Consider the following 22,171-nt stretch of genomic DNA (forward strand, 5'->3'; position numbering starts at 1 on the left):
CAGATTTGGCATGAAGCTGGCTTAGCAGGCATTCATCCGGCACTGGCATTCAGCATGTGGGCCAAACATGACCTGGGTTTGACAGAGATGGCAAAGATCCAGATACTAATAATGGATATGTGGGCCATTTAAGTTTGGCCTATCTTGACCCACATTTAAAATACATTATAATTATTTTGAATAAAGGAAAAAAAAATCAGGCCAATCTACCAATCAGGTCACTGGAAAAAGCCACAGTGCACCCAAAGGGCAATGATTCATGGGTTTATCAATTTCATTGCAGTCGTGACACACCAACATATCTGGCCGAGTGTAGGCCCAGTTATGGGTTATTAACTTGGCCGAGACTTGGTCCAGATTTGGTCAATGTATATCCTTTTTCTGGAAGTCAGACTTGGTCCAGTCTTCACCGGGGCATGTGGGCCAAGCAAAAACTGGTTGTGTGGACCAGAGCTGGGCCAGATATATTTTGCTAAGTGGGAAGTGTCTTTCATATATATTCAGGTTAAAAGCATGTGTAAGTACCATGAAACGTTTACATGTCTTTTTAGAGTTAGTTATTTGAGATGTAGAAATCAGGGAAAGCGACTGCATAGAGAAACACTTCAGCACTAATGAAAATTGTGGGTGTTTACATGAATTTGTAGCTAAATGGTTTGCGGTGCCAAACAGGATTTGTCGTTGTCTGTGCATGTAATAGATCAATTTTAACAAATAAAAATATGTACAGGTTGTGGCTCACAATCCACAGCTTCTTCAATTATGGTTGGAGCTGCTGCTTCTTAGAGGAGTTTTTAGCTAAGTCCAGAACTGAACTGGGAAAGGTTCTGGAAGTTCTCCTTTGTCAAATTCTAGCTATGTTGTTTTTTTTCTATGACTCTCTGGAACATAATTAAAATTAAACTGTAAGTACTTCTTTCTTTGTGTCTTATCCTTTGGAAGCCCAGATACAGAAACAGAAGAGGCTCTGTGGAAATAGCAAAGTGTGGATGCCATTTTAGCTTTCTCTGCTATAATATTACAGAGCCTCTGGCCATGCACCTTCATTACGTGGGTGTGTGCGCGTGGTGAATGGGCGGCACCTAAAGCATTTGTGATCTAAGTCAGATGAATTTTTTGTAGTCCCCAAACTTTGTTTTGCTGTAGGCTTTGCTAAGCTAACTCTGTAAAAGCCAATGTCTCCATTTGCATTGAACTTTGAGCGTATTACATTCAGAGATGTTGTTTGTGTTGTTCACGCATCTACATTACACATCAGCTAAAGTTTAAAGTATGATATTATAGTGGACCACCCCTTTACATTGTTGCAAAATAGCTTAGACATGTAAATATATATTATTGGAGAATAAAGAAAAAACAGTGAATCCATATTCACATACAGTAAACATGTGTATTTGTACATATATACTATTTATACTGTATATAATAATAATATACTGTATATAATTTTTTATCATTTCTTTAGTAAAGACGCTCATCTGCCTAGATTCACATCACATCAGTCATTAGATCATGAAAACAGACAGCTGAAGGCACTGGAGGGACCTTTGATTCATACTAGGTTCACAGTACACTATGTGAACAAATGAATCACTTACCTTACTGAAAAAAGAGAAACAGTTGGGGATCTGGTGCATTAAGTGTGTCGCCTAATGGTTGGAGAGGTGGAACACAAAAGTTGCCGTTTCAATTTCCAGAACCAGCAAGAAATGAATATTGAGGAAATGAATGAACTGCGCTCTCTTCCACCTTCAATACCCACAACAGATGTGCAATTGTGCAAGGCACTGAAACTATAATTCCTCCTCAGGTGCTGGAAGCAAATGGCAGCCCACTGCCTTTGTATGTGTGTGTGTGTGTGTGTGTGTGTGTGTGTGTGTGTGTGTGTGTGTGTGTGTGTGTGTGTTAATTTTCACTTGTAATATGTGTGTGCACCTTGATGACTCAAAATCAATGGGTAAAACAAGAAAGAATGTTTTTAGCAGAAACCGTGATCCTTGATAATTCATGAAACACAGAAAAAAGAAAAGGTGCCATAAAAGGAAAATCTAGATATAGGCACTGATTAATAAGAGTTCAGTACATGAAAATACCATGAGCCTCAAACACCACAGTTTCCTCTGTCTCATGTAAATCATGATAGTGTAAAATCCTAGTGGAAAACAGGCCAAACCAAACAAAGCACAGACTGTGATGTTCCTCATTGGTACATTAATACGTACAGCCCCAGCACTGTTTGTTTGGCCATATCATTTCATAGTATGATTACACAGCTTATTATATTCCATATGCATTTGGGAATCTTATTTTGAAAACTAGCTCTTGGGTAGGTTAATGTAACACCATCTTATCTGTTAACAGCTTGACAGTACACAAAATACAGTTAAGACGAACTAAAAGTTTATTTAGCACAACCATGATTTAGCAGAAGGTCTGTTTAAATGTATATTTTGTTAATTTAATGTGCATATTGTGTTTGCAATGTGGCAATAGACACATGTACAATGCTGACAAATGCACATTTATGCATTATGTCATATCACACAGCTCTTATTGTCATTTTTCTAGAGGGAGAGGACAATAATAAACTTCATAAAATGCATTTGTTTGCATGGAGGTTGATATTAATCCATGCCAGTATTTCAATACACAAACAACTTTAAATACATTTCAGTCACCCCTTTGGTGGGAATAATTATAATTTAGCCTATAGTACATTCACAACACATCTCAAGTAGTGATGGGAAGTTCGGATCATTTTACTGACTTGAATCTTTGAGTCTCGTTCATCGAGATGAACAAATCTTTTTTCGAGTCATTTCATTCATTTCATTTAATTTGATAAAGTATTATTAAATGTTACGAATTTCTGCCAAACACATCTACAACTAGCTCAAAAGGTTGATCACACAACAAATAAGTCATAAATAGAATACTATAAGAAGGAGAAAATAATAATTCAATGTTTACCTGCTTTTTTTGTCTATGAAGGTATTGTTGTCTCTTTGCTCAGCTCACCTCTTCATGTCTTCAAATGTCAGCGATTCGTTCACGTTACACTGACAGTCACATATAATCTTAACCAATGTACACAGTCTGGGCCAATAGGAGCCATGATAATTAGTTCACCTTTCGAGTCTTCTGGCTCTTGAGTCGTTCGTTCATCACGTGACAGAATGACTCAAACTCGATAGAGCACCCGAGAGTTGAACAGATCAATTCTTTTTCTGGCTCTCAATGCATGTGATTGGCCTGTGAGGAACGAATGACTCAAACCCGATAGAGAACTCAAGAGATGAACGGATCTTTTTTTTTTTCAGCTCTAAACGCATATGATTGGCCTGTGAGGAACGAATGACTCAAACCCAATTGAGAACTCAAGAGATGAACGGATCAATTAATTTTCCGGCTCTAAACTATGATTGGCTTTTGCCTTTCCGCCATGAACAACTCAAAAAACTTGAAATGAACGATACCACCTGCACAAATGTGCGCACGCGCGGATGAACAAATCACTCCCTGAGAGGACTCATAGTTCCCGAGTCATCTTGAGGATTTGTTCAAAATGAACGAATCGTTCAAGAACGACCCACCACTAATCTCAAGAGCAGCTATGGACAGCTTACTGTCAAGGCCAGTAAACAGAAAAAACCCAAATGCAGGTGAAGACAATGATTTATTGTGGAAGGCAAAAATTCTAACAGATCAGTTCATTAGCCAGAATGCAAAATTGAAAAAAAAATCTTCTAAAGGCAATGTCTCAGTCTCAAGGGAAAAATGCACAAACCCTCAGTTCGACAAATGGGAAAAAATGCTCTTCAGCAAGCAGTCCTCTCAGCCTGATCAAGAAAGAACAAAAAAAAATATTATAGTCCAAAAAAATGAACAACGAAAAATGACAAAAAAATACTTGCAGACTTTGATGGAGGGGAAGAGAATGACTGGAAATAACCAGGAACAAAAAATAGACTGGCCAGTAGAAACAGAGGCAGGTGTAATTGTCAGAACCACGCCAGTGTCCAGGACATCAAAAACTCAGGCAGCACAAGAGCAAAAACTTCGAGCAAGCCAGGGACTACACAGAAAGGCTGGGAAGGTAGGGAGAGAGTCCTGGAGTCAAACAAAAAAAGGTTAACTAAAAACATTAAGTTTACCTATAGATGATGTTGCAGGGTCAGAAGCAAACAACAATCTGGCACTGAACAGCAGAAACCCAGAGAATAAATAGGGGAGCTAATGAGGAGAAAATAAGCAAAGACAGGTGAAGCAAATCAACTAAAATTATGAGAACGAGGAGGTGGAGAGAAACAATCAGGAGCACAAACAAAGGAACATGTGGCTAATACAAACAGAACAGATAGAACCAGCCGATCAGCCAGGAGTCCTGACAGTACCCCCCCCCCCCTCCAGGATCGCCACTGGGCGATCCCAAGGGAGGAGACTGTCGGCTGTGAAATTCCCTTATCAACGACTGGTCCAAAATATTGCGAGCCGGGACCCAACATCTCTCCTCCGCACCATACCCCTCCCAATCTACAAGGTACTGGAATCCACGTCCTCTATGCCTGCATTCTAACAATCTCCTAACTGTGAACGCTGGAGAGCCCTCAATGAGACGGGGGGGAGGGGGGGGGGATTGGAACAGAAGGATTAAGAGAGCTACGAAAAACAGGTTTAATTCGGGATACATGAAATACTGGATAGACACAACGAAGGGAAGTTGGGAGCCTGAGACGTACCGCCGCCGGACTGAGGACCTTGACAATAGGGTATGGCCCAATGAACCGCGGAGCCAGTTTACGGGCTGGCACCTTAAGTGGCAGGTCCTTTGTGGAAAGCCATACCCTCTGCCCACAAATGTACCTAGGAGCCGGAGTCCGACAACGGTTAGCGGAGGTTCTGACACGTCTTTCAGCCTGAAGGAGGGCTTCTCTAGCCCTTTGCCAGGTGTGACGGCACCTTTGGATAAGAGCCTGGACAGAGGGAACCGCAGCCTCAGGCTCCTGTGAAGAAAAAAGAGGCGGCTGATAACCCATGCAACACTGAAATGGGGAGAGACCAGTAGAAGAATTGGGTAAAGAATTGTGGGCATATTCGGCCCAGGTAAGCTGCTGGCTCCAGGAGGAGGGGTTGTGAGAGACAGGACAACGAAGCATCTGCTCTAGGGCCTGTTTGGCCCGCTCGGACTGCCCGTTGGTCTGTGGATGAAAGCCTGACGACAGACTGGTGGAAGCACCAATCTGCCGGCAGAACTCCCTCCAGAAATTGGAGACGAACTGGGGTCCCCTGTCAGAGACCACATCCACCGGAAGGCCATGTATCCGGAAGACGTGGTCTACCACCACCAGTGCCGTCTCCTTAGCAGAGGGAAGCTTAGCTAGGGGTATAAAGTGGACCGCCTTAGAAAAGCGATCCACCACTGTAAGAACAACCGAATTACCATTAGAAAGGGGAAGGCCGGTTATAAAATCCAGAGATATGTGGGACCAAGGGCGGGTGGGGATGGGAAGGGGTTGAAGCAGACCAACAGTAGGTTTATTGGATGACTTATTCTGAGCACAGACCGAGCAGGCAGCAACAAACAGACTGACCTCTTTGGCCATGGAAGGCCACCAAAACCTTTGACGGATAGATGCCAATGTCCTCCTCACTCCTGGGTGGCAAGTGAGTTTAGATGAGGGGCTCCACTGTAGGACAGATGAACGAAGCAATTTGGGAACAAACAACAGATTCGCTGGGCATCCCTCAGGCACCTTAGCTCCCTGAAGAGCCTCTCTGACCTGTGATTCAATGTCCCAGACAACAGCCGCCACCACCCGCCCAGGGTGGATAATAGGCTTGGGTGTGAGGCTGTCCCCTGGGCCATCGAATTGCCGGGAAAGAGCATCTGGCTTTACATTTTTGGAACCAGGACGGTAAGACAAAATAAAATTAAAGCGCCCAAAAAATAATGCCCAGCGAGCCTGCCGTGAGTTTAATCTCTTGGCTGAACGAACATATTCAAGATTCTTATGATCTGTCTAGACCAAGAATGGCTCTGAAGTCCCCTCCAGCCAATGGCGCCACTCATCCAAAGCCAACTTAACCGCCAATAACTCCCTGTTACCTATATCATAGTTCCGTTCAGCTGGGGATAGACGATGGGAGAAGTAGGCACAAGGGTGTACCTTGCCATCTGCTAGGGACCGCTGTGAAAGGACCGCCCCAACCCCAACCTCCGAGGCATCCACCTCCACAATAAATTGCCTCTCAGGATCTGGGAAAGAAAGAACAGGAGCAGAAGAGAAGCATGTCTTAAGCCTTTCAAAAGCAGCCTGAGCCTGAGAAGACCACTGAAAGGGAGTTTTTGTGGAGGTGAGTGCAGTCAAGGATGCAGCAATTTGACTATAGTTGCGGACAAAACGACAATAAAAATTTGAAAAGCCTAAGAAACGCTGCAGAGCCTTGCGAGAATCAGGAGTTGGCCAGTTGGAGACGGCCCTTACCTTGGCTGGATCTACACGGATACCCTCTGCAGAGACAATGAACCCCAGGAACGGAACCGACCTAGTATGGAACAAGCACTTCTCAGCCTTGATGTACAGCTGATTCTCTAGCAGCCGTTGCAACACCTGTCTGACGTGCTGAATGTGCTCCTGGAGAGAATGGGAAAAGATCAAAATATCGTCTAGATATACAAATACAAACTTGTTCACCATATCTCTCAGCACATCATTGACCAGGGTCTGGAAGACAGCCGGGGCATTGGTTAACCCAAAGGGCATTACCCGGTACTCAAAGTGCCCAGTGGGAGTGTTGAAGGCTGTCTTCCACTCGTCCCCCTCACGTATGCGGACCAGGTGGTAAGCGTTGCGGAGGTCTAACTTCGTGAAGAATCCTGCACCCTGCAACAACTCAAAGGCTGAAGACATTAAAGGTAGGGGGTATCTGTTTTTAATTGTAATATCATTCAGCCCTCGATAATCGATGCAGGGTCGCAGGGACCCATCCTTCTTCTCCACGAAGAAAAACCCCGCACCCACTGGGGAGGGGAAGGATCGGACGAGGCCGACTGCCAGAGAGTCGCTGATGTACTTGTCCATAGCTACACGCTCAGGACCAGAGAGGGAGTACAACCTGCCCAGAGGAGGAGAAGTTCCTGGGAGCAGATTGATGGCACAATCATAAGGTTGGTGCGGTGGGAGAGATATGGCCCGGGATTTGCTAAAGACCAGACGAAGATCATGGTAGATCACTGGAACACCCGACAGGTCAGCTGCCTCCACCTGAGAAACAGAAAGCACAGAGCCAGGAGACAAGGCAGCACCCAAACAATGTTTAAGACAAAAAGGACTCCAGGACAGGACAGAATTTTTGGCCCATTCAATATGAGGATTGTGTTTTATCAGCCAGGGGTGTCTTAACACAATGGAATTACAGGGGGACTCTAGCAGATAAAACACAATCTCCTCACGGTAGTTGCCAGAAATAATGAGACTTACTGGGACAGTAGTGAGAGAAATGAGGGCAAGATGTGCTCCATTTAGGGCTCGAGCAGTCAAGGGAGTCTGTAGAGGAGTTGTAGGAAGCCCCCATTTTGCAGCCAGAGCAGAGTCCATGAAATTCCCCTCTGCTCCAGAGTCGACCAAGACAGCACATGGGTGATAGAAGTTACCCCACTGAACAGTGGCAGGTAAGAGAGTGCGTGCTAAGGGGGGATCATTGACAGGAGTTACGCTCACCAATACCCCCCTGGCTACTGGCGAGCATTGCCTTTTACCGGACATGTTGAAGCAAAATGGCCAGATCCGCCACAGTAAAGGCATAGCCTATTGGTTATGCGGCGCTTCCTCTCCTCCGCTGAGAGTCGGGTACGGCCAATCTGCATGGGCTCAGACTCTTGGAAAGTATCAAGACTGGTGGGGGAAAGAGGATCTTGGGACCCTCCTTGTTTCCAAGTAAAACGAGCCATACGGTTGCGCTGACGTAGTGCCAAACGATTATCCACCCTGATGGCCAGGTCCACCAGACCATCAAATTCAGTAGGGAGCTCTTGAGCTGCTATCTCGTCTTGGATTTCATCTCTGAGTCCATGCAAAAATTGGTCCCATTGTGCTGCTGCATTCCATCCACATGAGGCTGCCAGAGTTCGAAACTGGATGGAATAATCAGAAACAGAGCGATCCCCCTGTCGAAGTGAAACCAAAAGTCTTGCTGCCTCACGCCCATGAACAGAGCGGTCAAAAACTTTGATCATCTCTTTTTCAAAATCATTAAAGTTAAAACAGTAATTAAATTTGGCTTGCCATACTGTGGTTCCCCACTCACGAGCCCGGCCAGTCAGAAGGGTGATCACGTAGGCTACCTTGGCTTCTTCAGAAGAAAATGTGGCTGGTTGGAGGGAGAATACCACTGAGCACTGGGTCAGGAAGGCTCGACAGACAGAAGGGTCTCCATCATAGTGAGGTGGGGGGTTCGCTCTGGGCTCTGGGGAACGATGGACAGGAAGGAGAGTTGAGTGGGCTGACATCTGCTCAGTATTGAGCTGCAGAAGCTGAGCGGTTAGGTCTTCGATCTGGGAGCCCATCATTTCCAAGACCCGGTTAGATGAGGTGAGCTGACTTTCATGGCGACCTAATAGAGCTCCCTGCTGGGCCAGGGCTGCTCTCACAGTATCTTCATCTGCTGGGTCCATATTGGCCAGATTGTTCTGTCAAGGCCAATAAACAGAAAAAAACCCAAATGCAGGTGAAGACAATGATTTATTGTGGAAGGCAAAAATTCTAACAGATCAGTTCATTAGCCAGAATGCAAAATTAAAAAACGAATCTTCTAAAGGCAATGTCTCAGTCTCAAGGGAAAAATGCACAAAAACCTCAGTTCGTCAAATGGGAAAAAAATGCTATTCAGCAAGCAGTCCTCTCAGCCTGATCAAGAAAGAACAAAAAAATATTATAGTCCAAAAAAATGAACAACGAAAAATGACAAAAAAATACTTGCAGACTTTGATGGAGGGGAAGAGAATGCCTAGAAATAACCAGGAACAAAAAATAGACTGGCCAGTAGAAACAGAGGCAGGTGTAATTGTCAGAACCACGCCAGTGTCCAGGACATCAAAAACTCAGGCAGCACAAGAGCAAAAACTTCGAGCAAGCCAGGGACTACACAGAAAGGCTGGGAAGGTAGGGAGAGAGTCCTGGAGTCAAACAGAAAAAGGTTAACTAAAAACATTAAGTTTACCTATAGTTGATGTTGCAGGGTCAGAAGCAAACAACAATCTGGCACTGAAAAGCAGAAACCCAGAGAATAAATAGGGGAGCTAATGAGGAGAAAATAAGCAAAGACAGGTGAAGCAAATCAACTAAAATTATGAGAACGAGGAGGTGGAGAGAAACAATCAGGAGCACAAACAAAGGAACATGTGGCTAATACAAACAGAACAGATAGAGCCAGCCGATCAGCCAGGAGTCCTGACAGCTTACATGCTACACGAACCACTTCTAAACTTCAGTTGAAACGATTGTAATTTGACAAAGCTAAGTTTGTTCATACTGTTTGTTCAAATAGTTTTGACAACTGAAGTAGGATTATTTGGCACATGTGAATTTCAGAGTACATATTGCTGTGTGAGTATCAGCAACATTAGCAATATAGAGAGCTCTGGTGCGAACATAAGAGCAGAGCTAATCATTACTCACAGGTTTTCCAAATAAGGTAATGTCACATCCGTCTGTGACCACCTGAGGGCGCTGTAGTGCACTAGGACTTGTAGGCACTGCAGCGTCCTAGGAAAGAACTACATTTTCATACATGCCCCGCGCACACACCGGAACACCTACACTGACCTGTCATCACATCTGTTTTGTGTTGCTGTTGATTATCTGGACTATTTATACAACCATTTCACCACAGTTTGTCATTGCGTCGTTTGTCTACATTGTCTTCCTTGTCCGAGTTTCGAGTAAGTCTAAGAGTCCTAGTTTGTTATTCTGATCTTGTTCTTGTATTTTCCATTAGTCTAGTTTGTGTGTTATTGTCTCGTCTGTTGTCTAATTAGGTTTAGTTGTTTGAGTTTGTTTTTCCTGAGCCTCGTCTCTGATTTAGTTTCTGGTTTTGTCATTTGTTTGTTACTTTGTATTTTGATCACCTCGTTGTTTCACTGTAAATAAATATCTGCACTTGGATCCGCACCTTTTTGTTTTTGTTCCTGTTTTGATCACGCTAACGTGACAGGTAAAACAGAGCTTTTCATCCTATAGTGGTAATTACTGGTTTTCTAAATAAGATTGTAACACCAATTCTTTGGAATTTTTGTACTTGCCTAATGGTTATTGCACACTGAATCTGAAATTTTCATCTGTAATTTTCACATGCTAAAAAAAATAAATTCGACCTCACGTTGTGTCAATTGTATTGTTTTTTGTCTGTCATAACATTTTTGTCTTTCATAAAATAAATCGAACCGTGTTTATTTTTATCTGCTATTTTCGCATCTGAAAAAGCACTTTAAGGGGTGTTTCAACAGTTCAAAGCCACCACACATGTGAAAAGCCAAATACAGAATGGCATCATTTGAGCTTCAGATAACTTTAAAACAAACACAGTGCATAAAATAAAGACAAAATGTGGCAGACGGTTGAGAATTCTCAACCACTTTAGCCACATAAGCCACATAATTTTAAGGTAGATATCATAAAACCATTTATTAAACATTCCAATTCATTATATGGCACCTTTACCAGCTACAACAAGTAAAATTATTTGCAAATTATGAAATAGCTTGTGGATAGTGGATTTGGTGCTTTAAGTAGTCAGGAATCATAATACTGATTTTGAAGACACTGGAAACAATAGTTTTGAGAATATAGTTGAGATTGTGAATATGAGCCAGATACTGCTTATGTTTTGGTCGTGTATGATGAGATGATTTATCATTCATTTATTCATTAATTCATTCATTCATTTATTTTGTTTTCGGATTAGTCCCTTTATTACCTGGGGTTGCCACAGTGGAATGAACCGCCATAATTTATTATTATTACCTAATTTTTTAAAATGTTCTACTGAAGGAAAAAAATACACTGTAAAAAACACTGGCCTCCACACAACAGATTTGTGTTGGGATAACATGAAGGAATTAAGTTAACTGGTATGTTTTTACAAATTTAAGTAGACTGAACATAAAACAATAAAGTCCCCCCCACCCCACAAAAAAAAAAAAGTTTGAGAATTTTGTTATTCCAGCTCAATTTAAATAATAGAAGTTTATATGATATTGGAAAAAAAAATCAGAAATTGCGATATTTTGTTTTTCTGCGATATGCAGATGGCTGAAGAACTACAAATCTGCCACTTTAAAGAACTACATATCCAGTCATGCACTGCTCACACGCACCTGTTCTTCATTTGGTTGATTATACACACAGCTGGGAGCTGCTCATGAACTGATTAGATGGACTTTATAAACAGCACAACCACACACTTCAGTCCTTAATCTTGTTTATCTGTTACTTTGAATATTACGACAAGTTTCTCTTGCCTTGCTTTGCCGTGTTTTGACCCTTGCCTTGTTTGTTCACGTCGCCTGCTGCCTGTCTGTACTGACCATTCACCTATGTAATGACCACAACTTTAGATTGCCCTTATACATCTGTATGTTCCTGTGTTAACTGTTGCTTGCCTGACAATTCACCTGATAAACCCTGCATTTGGGTCCCATTCGCATTACAATTTAAATAGTTCAATTTGGAAAGAACTTATCATTTTTATTGATTGGGATGATCTTGTAGGCCAGATAATGTGCATAAATTTGGTTGTATTATAAATATTTTTTTTTTTGGTGAGTCTAACTCAATAAAATCAAATATAAGCAAATAAAACTGCATAGTCTTCATTATAGGAAAACTAATTGAAACATATTTTCATAGTTATCATTTCTTGTACACAAATTATTTAAAGGTATTTCACTCTATTAAACTTCAACAATATTTCTGGTCAGCTATAATTCCACTCAATTTTCCAGAGGGATAAATAAACTAAAGCTGAACTTGACATTGCAGATTCTGCAATGTGACTATTGTGAATGATCATATTGTGACATCAATGCTGAAATGATATATTGTGCAGCCCTAGTTTGTACAAACAGCAAATGTCAATTTTAAAGTGGATTTACTTGGAGATTCTACTTGGAGGTTGAGATCTGAGAACATTAACAGCAGCTTTTCCGTCCTTTCTCAATAATAAATTGATTAATTAAAATGTAATTACATTTTATTTGTGAACGGATAATGTAGTATACTTATTCATTTATCCTCCTTCATTTCATTTTTAGGTTGGGCTTAGTTCTCCATATTAGTCGACCGACTGAGGCATGTGGCAGAAATGGATGTACACGAAGCCCACAGATGGATGAATGGAGTCAGGGATAGACTTCTATAGATAGAAGTCGTGCCCATTTGTGCTAAGCCATTTTGAAGCCATCAGACTAAATAAATGATGGTTTGGTGACAAAAGAGTGCGGGGCTGATAGAGATTTCAGCTGAAAATCCACAGCTCTTTTGAAGACGAGAGAGTGAGAAAGTGAAGATAACTACATGCATCTTCATCAACATGGTTTAATCAACAGCTTCCTCAGGATGTCATTTTATCCACATCTCCCTAAAGCTGATTTGAAAGCGGATATGAAGGACTCTTCTCGCATTACTCAACTCCGAGCAAACAAACAACTTTAATCGTTACTTCTGTTTATTGCGATCTCAAACGGATTTTGAATTCCACAGTGGCAAAACACTGCAAAGTCCAATAATCTAGTGGCTCTGACTCATAACAGGAGAGGACTGGAGAACGTCAGAACAGAAAAGTCTTTACTTGGAAGGCAGCTCTGAATATGAATGCTCTCTGATCCGCTGTGAAGATTTGAGTTTGTCAGAACACTGATTCATCATCAGTGGTGGAACAAAACAGGCAAGTTTATGTACCAAAGAATTGTTTAGAGTGAATATTTCCTACTCATTCAAAGGTTTTTTATCTGTATTTGGATACAGTTTTTCACTGTCACTAAGAATAAACTGAGAAGAGAATTAATGAATTAAAACAGTGGCCGTCTCTCAATTCCAAGAATGCAGAGAACAGACTTGCACTCTTGTGAAGACCGGTCTTGCCAGGTTAAGTCGAAAGAATGAACTCGGGAGACCACAAGGACAGAGAACAGAGAAGTTTTTCCCTGGTTCTTCCTGATGGTCACATGACCCTCGTGCATCTTTAACCAAAAATGACCTAAACATTACACCATTAATTATACACCACTTTACTAATTAATGCATTTTCACTTTTGGTAAATTATTGCTCAGTCTTTTCATTGCATGGTTTTTGCTTTTGGAATAAAAAAAAAAAAGTAAAAATAAAAGCTCAACCTAGAATCTTTAGCTATAGACTCTTCAATCTGTTTGCGAAATTAATATAATGTTTTAAACACTCCAGGAGGACGCATACAAATCACTGGTCCCTTTATTAAAAATTGTTTAATTCTCCATTTTTGAAGCTGCTAGTTTACAAAACATAGTGCTGTTTTAAAATGTCCAAATCATTAAGATAGTTATTAAGCAGAAGAAATCAGGCTTTACTTTTCTGTTTTATTGTTTGTATTTAATAAGTAATAAAATCATTGGCAATGGCAATACTGCACTATTCAGAGCAAGATAGTGTCAGGGTTGGGGAGGGGAAATGGGGAAAAAGGGGCGAGGACTCAAATGCAGGGAAATGGGATTTTATTAAATAATAAAAATAAAATAAAATGCAAAATAAACTACCCCGAGGGGGAAAACATTAACAAAACAAATACATTCACATACAAACAGGACTGGGCAGACTGGCAAGGATTAGGACTGGAAACACAACAGGACTAGACTTCAAACGACGAAATGTGATGACGAACTGGCACAGGACAGCAAAAGTGAGGGGTATATAAACTGTAGAAAATTAACAAAAAACAGATGAACATAATTAACTAATAATGGGTTAACAAGGAGGGTGGGACTAGACAAGACAATAGACGGGAGAGCGCATGACACAGAGAGACAACACAAGCCATGCGCTCACATGACAAGAACATGCGGCCAATGAGAGAACTCAACCGCATGTTCATGACAAGACGGGCACAACACTGAAGCACACGACAAAAAGCACGTGACCACAATGTAAACATCGGGCCACGTGCTTTGACAAAAGACGCAAGACATGAGCACACGATAGATGAACACCTTACCGTGCGCTCACACATAAGCAATGCGCATGCTTCATCTCAGCGCCAACCACCTGAAACCACTCAGACGGAGGCGCCGAGAATAAAGCAGCGCGCTGCTGACAGAACAAACACAAACACTAGTACAAGAGCGCGCGCGTCTGACGGATGCAGTGCGTGCGCGGCCACATCAAGCGGCAGCGCGCACACTCTGCGTACACCCTTGACGGCGCGCGCGCACAGAGACAGAAACAGGACCGGACATGGGTAGTGTCAGAGCTCTGCTACCAAAACAAGAATTTACAAAGACCAGAGTGGCAGAACCCTGACACTAGCCCACCCCCCCCCCCCCCACCCCCAAAAGGGACGCCACCTGGCGTCCCTAAAGGGTACATCCAACAAGGTACAAGACAGACAAGAAACACTACAAGACAACAAAACAGGCAACATCAGACACAAGACAGGGAGGTGAACAGGCAAGACGACATGAAGGGGGGGAGGGAGGGAAGCCAAGCCAGACCCAAAACGACAAACAAGGGAGGGATGGGAGGGCAAGACAAGGGAGGATCAGTCCAGGGTGGGACCGGAGGAACTGTCCAGGGTGGGTTCAGCGGGTCGGGAGCCCTAGCAGGGAACCAGGGTGGAGCCGGAGGGTCCGTCCAGGGTGGAGGAAAGGAACACCAGGGAGGAGCAGGAGGGACGACCCAGGGAGGGTCTATGAGGGTAAACAAGACCAGAGGTCTGTGGGGGGCTGGCAGGGCAAGGAGCCGGGCTGGGGCCAGCTGGGCAAGACGTCTGGGTGGTGCCGGCAGGGCAAGGAGCCGGGCTGGAGCCGACAGGGCAAGACGTCTGGTTGGGGCCGGCAGGGAAAAGAGCTGGGCTGGGGCCAGCAGGGCAAGACGTCTGGTTGGGGCCGGCAGGGCAAGGAGCCGGGCTGGGGCTGGCAGGGCTAGACGTCTGGTAGGTGCCTGCAGGGCAAGGAGCCGGGCTGGGGCCGGCAGGGCTAGACGTCTGGTAGGTGCCTGCAGGGCAAGGAGCCGGGCTGAAGCCGGCAGGGCAAGACGTCTGGGTGGTGCCGGCAGGGCAAGGAGCCAGGCTGGGGCCAGCAGGGCAAGCCGTCTGGTTGGGGCGGGCAGGGCAAGACGTCTGGTTGGGGCGGGCAGGGCTAAACGTCTGGTAGGTGCCGGCAGGGCAAAGGGCCGGGCTGGGGCCGGCTGGGCAAGGGACCGGGCTGGGACCGGCTGGGCTAGACGTCTGGGTGGTGCCGGCAGGGCAAGACGTCTGGGTGGTGCCGGCAGGGCAAGACGTCTGGGTGGTGCCGGCAGGGCAAGACGTCTGGGTGGTGCCGGCAGGGCAAGACGTCTGGGTGGTGCCGGCAGGGCAAGACGTCTGGGTGGTGCCGGCAGGGCAAGGAGCCGGACTGGGACCGGCACTGAGGGGCGCTCAGGGGCTGGAGCCGACACTGGAGGGCGCTCAGGGGCTGGAGCCGACACTGGAGGGCGCTCAGGGGCTGGAGCCGACACTGGAGGGCGCTCAGGGGCTGGAGCCGACACTGGAGGGCGCTCAGGGGCTGGAGCCGACACTGGAGGGCACTCAGGGGCTGGAGCCGACACTGGAGGGCGCTCAGGGGCTGGAGCAACCCTCGCAGAAGAGGCCTTTCTCTTCCGCCTCCGCATTTGGGTGCGGGTTAACCCTTGGGGGCTGGACATGGACCAGGAGGTGGTGCTGGTGGTGGTGAGAGGGGTCCATTCCCCCTCCAGGATCTCCCTCTCCTGCCTCAGACAGGAATAGTCCACCACTTCCCAATACGTCCATGTCCCGATATCACCCAGCTCCTCCCAATAGAATGGCTCATCCAATCCAGCCAGAAAGATGTGGATGAGGGTGATCTCACTGAATCCAAGCCCCCGGACTGCCTCGAGAAGATCTTCTGCGTAGATGCCGAAGGGGCGATGGTTCTGCCGGTGAGACAGTCCTCTGGCTGGGGGTTGGTCGATGGGTCCTTCTTGCTGGGAGCGAGCTGGGCGCAGAAATAGTCCCATTTCCGCTGAGTCCTCTTTTTGGCCAGTTCGTACTGTCAGGGTTGGTGAGGGGAAATGGGGAAAAAGGGGCGAGGACTCAAATGCAGGGAAATGGGATTTTATTAAATAATAAAAATAAAATAAAATGCAAAATAAACTACCCCGAGGGGGAAAACATTAACAAAACAAATACATTCACATACAAACAGGACTGGGCAGACTGGCAAGGATGAGGACTGGAAACACAACAGGACTAGACTTCAAACGACGAAATGTGATGACGAACTGGCACAGGACAGCAAAAGTGAGGGGTATATAAACTGTAGGAAATTAACAAAAAACAGATGAACATAATTAACTAATAATGGGTTAACAAGGAGGGTGGGACTAGACAATAGACGGGAGAGCGCATGACACAGAGAGACAACACAAGCCATGCGCTCACATGACAAGAACATGCGGCCAATGAGAGAACTCAACCGCATGTTCATGACAAGACGGGCACAACACTGAAGCACACGACAAAAAGCAAGTGACCACAATGTAAACATCGGGCCACGTGCTTTGACAAAAGACGCAAGACACGAGCACACGATAGATGAACACCTTACCGTGCGCTCACACATAAGCAACGCGCATGCTTCATCTCAGCGTCAACCAAAACTGAAACCAACTAGACGGAGGCGCCGAGAATAAAGCAGCGCGCTGCTGACAGAACAAACACAAACACTAGTACAAGAGCGCGCGCGTCTGACGGACGCAGTGCGTGCGCAGCCACATCAAGCGGCAGCGCGCACACTCTGCGTACACCCTTGACGGCGCGCGCGCACACAGAGACAGAAACAGGACCGGACATGGGTAGTGTCAGAGCTCTGCTACCAAAACAAGAATTTACAAAGACCAGAGTGGCAGAACCCTGACAGATAGGGCCCAAAAATTATTCTCCTTAGGGACCGCAAATGTACATGGCCAGCCCTACCAAAGCTTATTGGCATTCCTTTAAAGCAGAAACATTTTAATAAAACTACAGCGCTTCATACCAAATTTGTTTTTATTTATTATGGTGTTCAGTCAATAAATACCAATACCATTTTTGGGCCCAGCCCTACATTGAACAGTACAGTAAGTCTGTTACCCCACAATTACAAATTTCTATATTATAAATGGAACAAACTGTGGTATATATTTGAATCACACTGAACTCTGTATTTTAAAACAGAGAAATGGTCAGGCAGCGTCAGCATTCCTATTATAGACTTTGTCTGTCATGAGTCTGATGCACTTTAGCTCAACAATTTTGGCTGGCAGAGCTATGATAAAAACAAATGCTACTGGCTATTTTTTAAGCTCAAAGGAGCTACTTGATATGTCCTGCCCCGTCTTCATGATTCAGCTGAAACTGTCACACATCAGACAAAGCTGCGCATTCCAGTGCACTTCAGGGGACCTTTCAGTTCTACTCATTGTCCGGAATTGCATTCACTTCATTTGAGTTATTTTTTCCTGTAGACTCTTTTTGGGAGGGATAAGTTGCCTTATAATTAAAAAAAAATTAAAAATAGATTTACAATCATATAAGAGCAATTTTAAAGTTATGGATGTGACATTTGCAGTAAAAACTCAAAACATAAATTAGTTTGGGTTGACATTATATTGAAACATCTGTTTATATTTTCCTGAACAACTAACCACAATTGTTCCTAAACAATTAACCACAGAGGTATGGGATCAGAAAAATATCAATCTGTAAACATTTTTTAGTTTTTAAATGAGTAAAATAAACATGTGCTGAGGATGTGAGTTTACAGTGTAAAACATACTTTGTAGAAATTCTGTGAATTAAACCACACAACCCAACAGAAACAATGCTAATCAAAAGGAGCTCACTATAGAGCTAAAATGATTGATTTTATTTCATTTGACATTTTTGCATTTATGAGGAAAACGCTTCATTTTGGATGTGACACCTCTCCGTTATGCATGTGACAGATGTGAAATTGTCACTTGTGTGACTTTGGTTAATCAAATATAATTGTTTGAAAATATTGACAAAGGCATTTTTAAGTATTTTTACAGTACTACAAAATACAAGTCTACACAAAAAACCTTTATCTAACTGTTATTTTGATGGATACTTTTTTATGCCTAGGTTAAAATTTAAATGGAATTGCTCATAACTGTATACAATTTCAGAAATACCTGTTTACTTGTTAAGTTCTTGAATGTATCAACATTTTTTTTTACTATTTGGTTTAATGATTTCTTTTAAAGGACTATCTCAAGAAGATTCACTTTATGCCTCTGTAAGATCTTGACTTGAATTAAATCTGAAATGAATCTCTCTTGTAATGCTGCCTAGCCAATCAAATTTGAAGAACAAAACTAGCTGTATAAATATTATTGTTATTCTTTATTTATTTCTTTATTTTTCTGCTACCGCAGAATAAACCACCAACTTATTCAGCATATGTTTTACGCAGCGGATGTCCTTTTAGCTGCAACCCAGTACTGGGAAACACCCATACACTCTCATTTACACACATACGGTGCATCCAGAAAGTATCCATAGCGCTTTCAGAAGTTAATTTATTTCCTCAAAATTCTACACACAATATCCCATAATGACAATGTAAAAAAAGATTTTTTGAAGTTGTTGCAAATTTAATAAGTATTGACAGCCTTTGCCGTGAAGCTCTAAATTGAGCTCAGGTACATTTGTTTCCACTGATCATTCATTTTTCAGCAACTTAATTGGAGTTCACCTGAGGTAAATTCAGTTGATTGGGCATGATTTGAAAAGGCATAGGCATACACCTCTCTATATAAGGTCCCAGTGTTGACAATGCATGTCAAAGCACAAACAAAGCATGAAGACAAAGGAATTGTCTGTAGACCTCCAAGACAGGATTGTGTCAAGGCTGGGGAAGGTTACAGAAAAATTTCTGCTGTTGAAAGTTCCAATGAGCACAGTGGCCTCCATCATCCGTTAGTAGAAGATGTTTGGAACCACCAGGCCTCTTCATAGAGCTGGCCGGCCATCTAAGCTGAGTAATCGGGGGTGAAGGGTCTAAAGGCTGATTTATACTGCGTCAAGAGCACACGGTTTTGTTTTGTGTTTACCCAATGGTTAAAATTGTTGGACTTCCGCATCTTCCTGCCTCAAAATGAGTGAGTTTGAACCACTTGTACATTAAGGAAGTGATCAGAAAAAAACACACCAGCGAAGCAACTCGACACAGAAGAACATGAACACCTCACTGCCAACTATTGTTTCAGAAGCGTTATTGCATGTTTCTCATGCGCGGGAGAGCAGAAGCGGCGAGCAGGCATTTGCCTTTTGCGTCTGCACCTCAACATGCAGCTAGGCACAAATCAATATATTCCTGTCTATTCTATCTAGTTACCTACCTGTCTATATATATATATATATATATTTTTTTTTTTTACTTTTAATCTGCACCACGGCCCGCGGCAACTTCCTCCTATGCTGTTTCCTGCAAGTCTTTATTTTACAAATTATAAAGAATGTATGCTTCTGAAGCTCTATGAGGTGTGTCATACATGTATTTTAAGATGCACTCGGTGAGAAAACAATGGCATGAGATATAATGACACTGTGTTTTTGATTGTCAGCATGATGTAGGCTTAGTTACAATATTATTTATACAATATGGTTATAATGATATTTATACATGACAGTTATACATTCAACTAGTATGCAACTTAAGTAACTTTTTTTTACAGTTTTGTAGTTCGAGCCCAAACAAATATTTGTTGCATTTTTTAATTGTTCAAGTTCATTTGATTGACAATGTAAAATCTTTTAGCGATGTTTGATGTTTCATTGTTGAGTTAAAAAAAAAATTTAAGGGTCTCTGACACATCTGACATATTTATCTTTATTTTATTAATTCACATTAATTGTGTGCATCAGCAGACAGTTTTTTTTAAGTTCATTATTTAATAAAGGCTTCCTCAAAACACACAGGCACTCACAAGATGGACTTCTAGTGTGGATTATAATTTTATTATAATAATAAATACAATTTTTAAAGTTTTTAATTTGTGAACTCTCGTTATTTCCTATTTAATGGCTTTTGTGCTTTTATAGAGTGGGAGTTGGTAAACATATTCAAGGGCGTGCACAGACGGGGAGCATTTTAACTTAAACACTAAAAACTGAACTACACTGTTCCAGTTACTATGACCATTTATGTGAAGCTGCTTTGACACAATCTACATTGTAAAAGCGCTATACAAATAAAGCTGAATTGAATTGAAAAATTGAATTGAATTTTGATTGATGTAGTGGGCCGCTCTGTCCCAAAATGCCAGGGCCAATTTTTTGGTCCCCGTCCAGCCCTTCCAGATGTGGAAGAAGCGTCAAGCGCAAGTGATTTACATGTTAAGTCAATGCAAAGGAGCAAATAGACATCCTGTGGCGCGATACGTGCAAATTGAGCATTTTGCGCGTTTTGATGTGCTTAATGCTCGAAAATTAACAAAGACAAGTGTGCCAAGTTTGAGGCATTGGCTGTTTCTCAATATGCATTCTTCAGCGGTCTTGCGTCCTCGTGTTCTCGTGAAACGTCATCATCAGCTGCCTAAGTTCAGTTCCAATACTCAAGACCGCAAGTACGGAGGATGCGTGAAACTTCCCGGATGTGTTCTTGATATCGAGGACGCACTGATGCTGACTTGAGCACCGAACTCGCTCTGGAAGTCCCAGAAGTCATTGCGACTAGAGGTGGGAAGCGCTGCATTTTATTTAGATTTATTATTAAAGTTTAGAGATATCACTTATTTACCTCAGGAGTTTCCCTAAATGAAACGGTGAAAGTAAACATTAACATGAATATCTTAATAAAGGAATAAACACATTTGTTTGCTGAAATTCGTATTAAAATCTGTTTTATTTATATTGTGCAGAGTATATTTCTAATGTTTTATGCAAAGTATATATTTTGAAGAGGGGAAAAACAATAAATCGTTGTATGAGTGCTGTAATGTTTAAATAATTTCCATTTAAAACACGTGAAGGTCACATGACCATCAGGAAGAACGCAGCATCCCATTTCTCAAAGGACGCGTTCTCTGCCCTCGCGGTCTCCTGAGTTCGTTCTTCCGAGGACACCTGGCAAGACCGGTCTCCACAAGAACGCAATTAAGTCTGTTCTCTGCGTTCTTGGAATTGAGAAACAGCCATCATATTCAAAAAGACTTGAGGCTGTAATTGCTGCCAAAGGTGCATCAACAAAGTACTGAGCAAAGCCTGTGAATACTTATGTACATGTGATTTTTTAACAAAATTTTATTTTTAATTAATGAGGAAATAAATCAATTAAATCCATCTTGGAATAAGGCTGTAACATAAAAAATGTGGAAAAAGTGAAGCGCTATGAATACTTTCCAGATGCACTGTACATTATGGCTGTGGGGGAGAGAGCGTGGCCGAACACCCAGAAAGTTGGGAGAGCGAGTGGAAACACCGGCGGCTGGTCAGTAGCCCAATCAGAAATAATTAATAACACCTGTTTTCTCTAGTAATTGGGCCGGAGAGACACCTTCATAAAGGAGCGAGTAAGACCAATCGGGAGACGAGAGCTGAGCGACAACCAGCACAATGGGAGCTGTCGCTAAAACATTGAAAATAATAATTACAATTGTCACTTCCCTTAATGCCGACCCTGTCTTCTTTTTCCCACAACAAAGAACCTTTCTACAATGGCCAATTTAGTTTATTTAATTCACCTATAGCACATGTCTTTGGACTGTGGGGGAAACCAGAGAACCCAGAGGAAACCCACACAAACACAGGGAGAACATGCAAACTCCACAAAGAAATGCCAACTGGTCCAGCCGGGACTCAAACCAGCGATCTTTTTGCTGTGAGGCAACAGTGCTAAACAATGCGTGACCATGTAGCCCCTTA

General features: G+C 43.0%; 1 protein-coding gene across 1 annotated transcript; it reads left to right on the top strand.

The window, feature by feature from the left end:
• Positions 1-14,588: 14,588 nt before the first annotated feature.
• LOC147841012 (uncharacterized) lies at positions 14,589-17,128 on the top strand. The gene is made up of 2 exons (XM_087279095.1): positions 14,589-15,524; positions 15,696-17,128. Exons 1-2 carry the CDS (start codon positions 14,705-14,707, stop codon positions 16,007-16,009), a joined length of 1,134 nt encoding a protein of 377 aa, XP_087135221.1. The 5' UTR covers positions 14,589-14,704; the 3' UTR covers positions 16,010-17,128.
• Positions 17,129-22,171: the final 5,043 nt, after the last annotated feature.

The sequence above is a fragment of the Danio rerio genome, chromosome 13 (assembly GCF_052040795.2).
Source record: "Danio rerio strain M-AB ecotype USA chromosome 13, GRCz13ab, whole genome shotgun sequence".
In the NCBI taxonomy this organism is placed as follows: Eukaryota; Metazoa; Chordata; class Actinopteri; order Cypriniformes; family Danionidae; genus Danio; species Danio rerio.